This window comes from Sinocyclocheilus rhinocerous, unplaced genomic scaffold, assembly GCF_001515625.1.
Source record: "Sinocyclocheilus rhinocerous isolate Xijiao unplaced genomic scaffold, SAMN03320098_v1.1 scaffold554, whole genome shotgun sequence".
Lineage (NCBI taxonomy): Eukaryota > Metazoa > Chordata > Actinopteri > Cypriniformes > Cyprinidae > Sinocyclocheilus > Sinocyclocheilus rhinocerous.
Window position 1 is genome coordinate 174753 of NW_015627893.1, and position 3700 is coordinate 178452.

General features: G+C 37.2%; 1 protein-coding gene across 1 annotated transcript in view; it reads left to right on the forward strand.

Annotated features, from left to right (window-relative positions):
- Positions 1-3700, forward strand: part of LOC107736946 (sodium- and chloride-dependent GABA transporter 1-like) — a 25746-nt gene that overhangs the window by 6232 nt on the left and 15814 nt on the right. Inside the window, exon 13 of the mRNA XM_016548328.1 lies at positions 631-731. Within this exon, the coding sequence (XP_016403814.1) occupies positions 631-731 (101 nt within the window). The remainder of the gene's footprint in view (positions 1-630; positions 732-3700) is intronic.

The window sequence follows — 3700 nt, forward strand, 5'->3', positions numbered from 1 at the left end:
ATGTGACCCCTGGACCTCAAACCAGTCATAAGGGTCAATTTTTCGAAATTTAGATTCATACATAATATTTCACATCCATCCATCCATGAATACATACACTTTCCATTGATGTATGGTTTGTTAGGATAGGACAATATTTGGTCGAGATACAACTATTTGAATATCTGGAATCTGAGGGTGCAAAAAAATCAAAATATTGAGAAAATCACCTTTAAAGTTGTCCAAATGAAGTTCTTAGCAATGCATATTACTAATCAAAAATAACGTTTTAATATATTTACGGTAGGAAATTTACAAAATATCTTCATGGAACATGATGTTTACTTACTATCCTAATGATTTTTGGCATAAAAGAAAAATCAATCATTTTGACCCATACAATATATTTTTGGCTATTGCTACAAATATACCCCAGCGACTTAAGACTGCTTTTGTGGTCCAGGGTCACATATGCATTTGTATAAACGATGACTAGATTCACTTAGGATTGATTTGGAGAGCATCCTTTAATCCTCAGTACTGCTTCAGATGAATGAATGCATGTATTGATAGATGAATCTGTCAATCCTATTGTTGCAACTTAGTTGCAGTGAATTAATGCTATCCCTTTCAAATTTCATCTAATTCCAGGTGTGAACAAGTTTTATGATAACATCCAGGAAATGATTGGATACAAGCCTTGTCTATGGTGGAAACTGTGCTGGGTTTTCTTCACTCCTCTAATTGTCGCTGTAAGTAGCCTACCTTTTTCGTTATGATGTGACATTACAAAAGACGTATATATATATATATATATATATTAGGGATGGGAAGATTCCCTGATTCGCTCGGTGCATTGGCATAAAACGTTAACGATGCGATGCATCGGTTTAAAAAGTGTGCATCGGCTACAAGTTGTCATTTATATCGCAATGCATCGTTTCTAACATATTTGCATCGGTAAAAACAGATTTATTTATATATAATTACTAGTGGATGCGCTATACTTTTATTATTTAGAAAGTGACCAATAATCTGTGACCAATATTTTATATGTAGATTGATTTCTCCTCTCTAAACTGTTACTCAAGCGCGTGCTCTCATCACCGCTGCTTTGTGAATATGACGCATCACAACACCACGGATACCCGAGGAAAAACTGGGGTTAAAGTCCAAAACCTGTCGTGAAATAACCTAACAAATCAATCGGGGCTAAAGCGGTTCCATTAACGACAAATTAAATTCACGAAATCTCACTAATTTGTGCACGCTTATTCTTAAAGGCAGGGTATGTGATTTTTCAAAAACACTTTAGAAAACTGATTCGGGCCGAATAGCAAAACAAACTTGTAGCCAATCAGCAATAAGGGGCGTGTCTACTCGTGATGTGGAGGAGAGAGCTTTCAGTGCATGGGACGGACATTAGCCGAGCCGAGCGACAGAAAGATAGAGATGGCGGATAAAAAAACAAAAGAGGAAAACGTCTGCGGAAAGATAAGGCAAGAAGTAGGACCCGTGTAAAATATTGGATCAGCTTTCCAGTGCTGGAGAGAACTCAAGGAGCGGAGGCCTACGATCGGACGCCGAGGTTGCTTTGTTTCTTCTCAATAGGTGAGTAACACAGTGTCTACAACAGCTAAAGTCTGCCTACACCGGACGCGATCAAACGACCGTTGAAAACCATTTGAAATGTGTGTCAGCACATCATAAATAGAACCCGGCAGCAGTTTTCTGTCGGGGATTTGTTGCGCCGCGCCGCTCACGTCCGATTTAGACACGTGTAACATTGGTTTTGCTTTGTTTCACAGAACTAATCGTTGCCTGGGTTGCGTACGTATATGTGGGGCGGAGCTATCAAAATAGGGGCAAGACCCTTTTGGGGTAGGGGCGTGTTTGTTTTGGTGATTTCAAATATAAACATTGGCTACCAGAAATCACTTACACTGCCTTTAAGAGGTGGTGTCACGAGCAACAGACTTGCTGTTGAAAAGTGACAAAGATTAGCAGAGCTAAAAGATGCAGCAACTATCAATGGAAGCACAGCGATTTGTCGTTTTTAGTTGGATACAGAGGCAGAATAGGTATGGCCTATTAAACACCAACAGCTCAGAAACGAAACTTCAGTGATTTAATATCTGTCAGTGTGAACACAGAGGCTTGCACTTAGCAAAAGAAAGCAATACCAAAATAGCAGATGACTTAGGCAGAAGGCCTAGTTCATAAAGACTATGTTGCAGTCTTCACTAATGTTTCTGCTGTGAAATGCCATTTAACGCACAATTAATGTATATTAATATGCACAAAATGTCCAAAACCTTGACGACCTTATAATGAGCCAATGTATTTCTTTGTCTAAAAAACAATGATGCACAAGCATGGCCTTATCCCAAATAGTTTATTACATTGTCCATTTGGATATATTTTCTAATACAGAACACATAATAGCACTTTGAACAAACAAAAAAAGAAACATCCCTTTGGTCCAGTCATTCTATGGTACTCAAGCCTGCATAACAGGCTCCTAAAATAATCTGAATTACTGCAAAAAGAAGAAAACTATGAGGTCACATTGTACAACCTGGACTGTGTATTTTTTCCATCAACCTTACTCTTTCACTGCAACATAAAACAAGTGCCAAACGTTAGAAAGACGGTACATTTTCAGTAACCATGGTGTTTGTCAGTCATTCTGGTAATTTGTAGGTAAAATAGATAAATAAGAATATTCTGGATTACAGAAAATTTAGATTAATTCAATGTGCTGTTTTAGAGATTAGCGATTTAGATTAATCCAATGTGATATGTTTTAGAGATTTGAGGTTTGGACTCCTCAGTAAGGTATTTTGCAGCACTCAATAGTGGAACATTATACTTGATACTCTGTTGTGCCAAATAAATGTTTTATTGCTTTGAATTATTAACTGAAATAACTTCTGAACTAGCATTTTTAAGTTTTCACCTCAGCCATTCATACTGCAAGTTTAGACTGCTGAGAGAATCTTTGTGTGGAGTGACAGTTTAGATAGTAGACAGGTGATGAAAAAATAAACGATCAGTTGTGGGACTATATTCTGTCATAAATCGCATACCATTCATTGCTGAACTTTCTACCGACCGTTACTGGAAATTACTAGTTGATATGTCCCGATCTCAATAAAGTTTACATTCGCTTTTGGTCCATGAATTAGATCTCGCTCGGGACACGTGCTGTCTCTGGAGGTTCCAGAATTAAATCAACATATTTTATGTTCCGTCCATTGCCACCAGGTGATACGGATTTCGTTGAAACTATTATTTTGTTGCAAAATAGAACAAACATGACAATATTCTTTTTAAAATGTAGGCTACATTTAAAATGTAAAATGTTCACTTAATATTACCTTTTTTTGTTGAACTGTTGTAAAAATTGTCACATTTGCCATTGTTTGGATATTCAATATAAATTTGCATTCTTGCTCGTATCTTAAACATGAAAACAATAACACGCACAGAGTGTGTCTGTATCGAAGAGAGTTTAAATCGATCTCAATGTACAGTGCAATTTTTGTCAATATTTGCTCTTCATGCTATTAAGTGAAGATCTACTTTAAGATACGTTGAACAGTAGCACGATTTGCTAAAGCAGCATATTCAGCAGGAATCCTATCACATGCACACTGCCTTGACTGGTTACGGCACTCCCATTTTCCTGTTTTTACATTAGAAGCGGCATTTTGCTTGT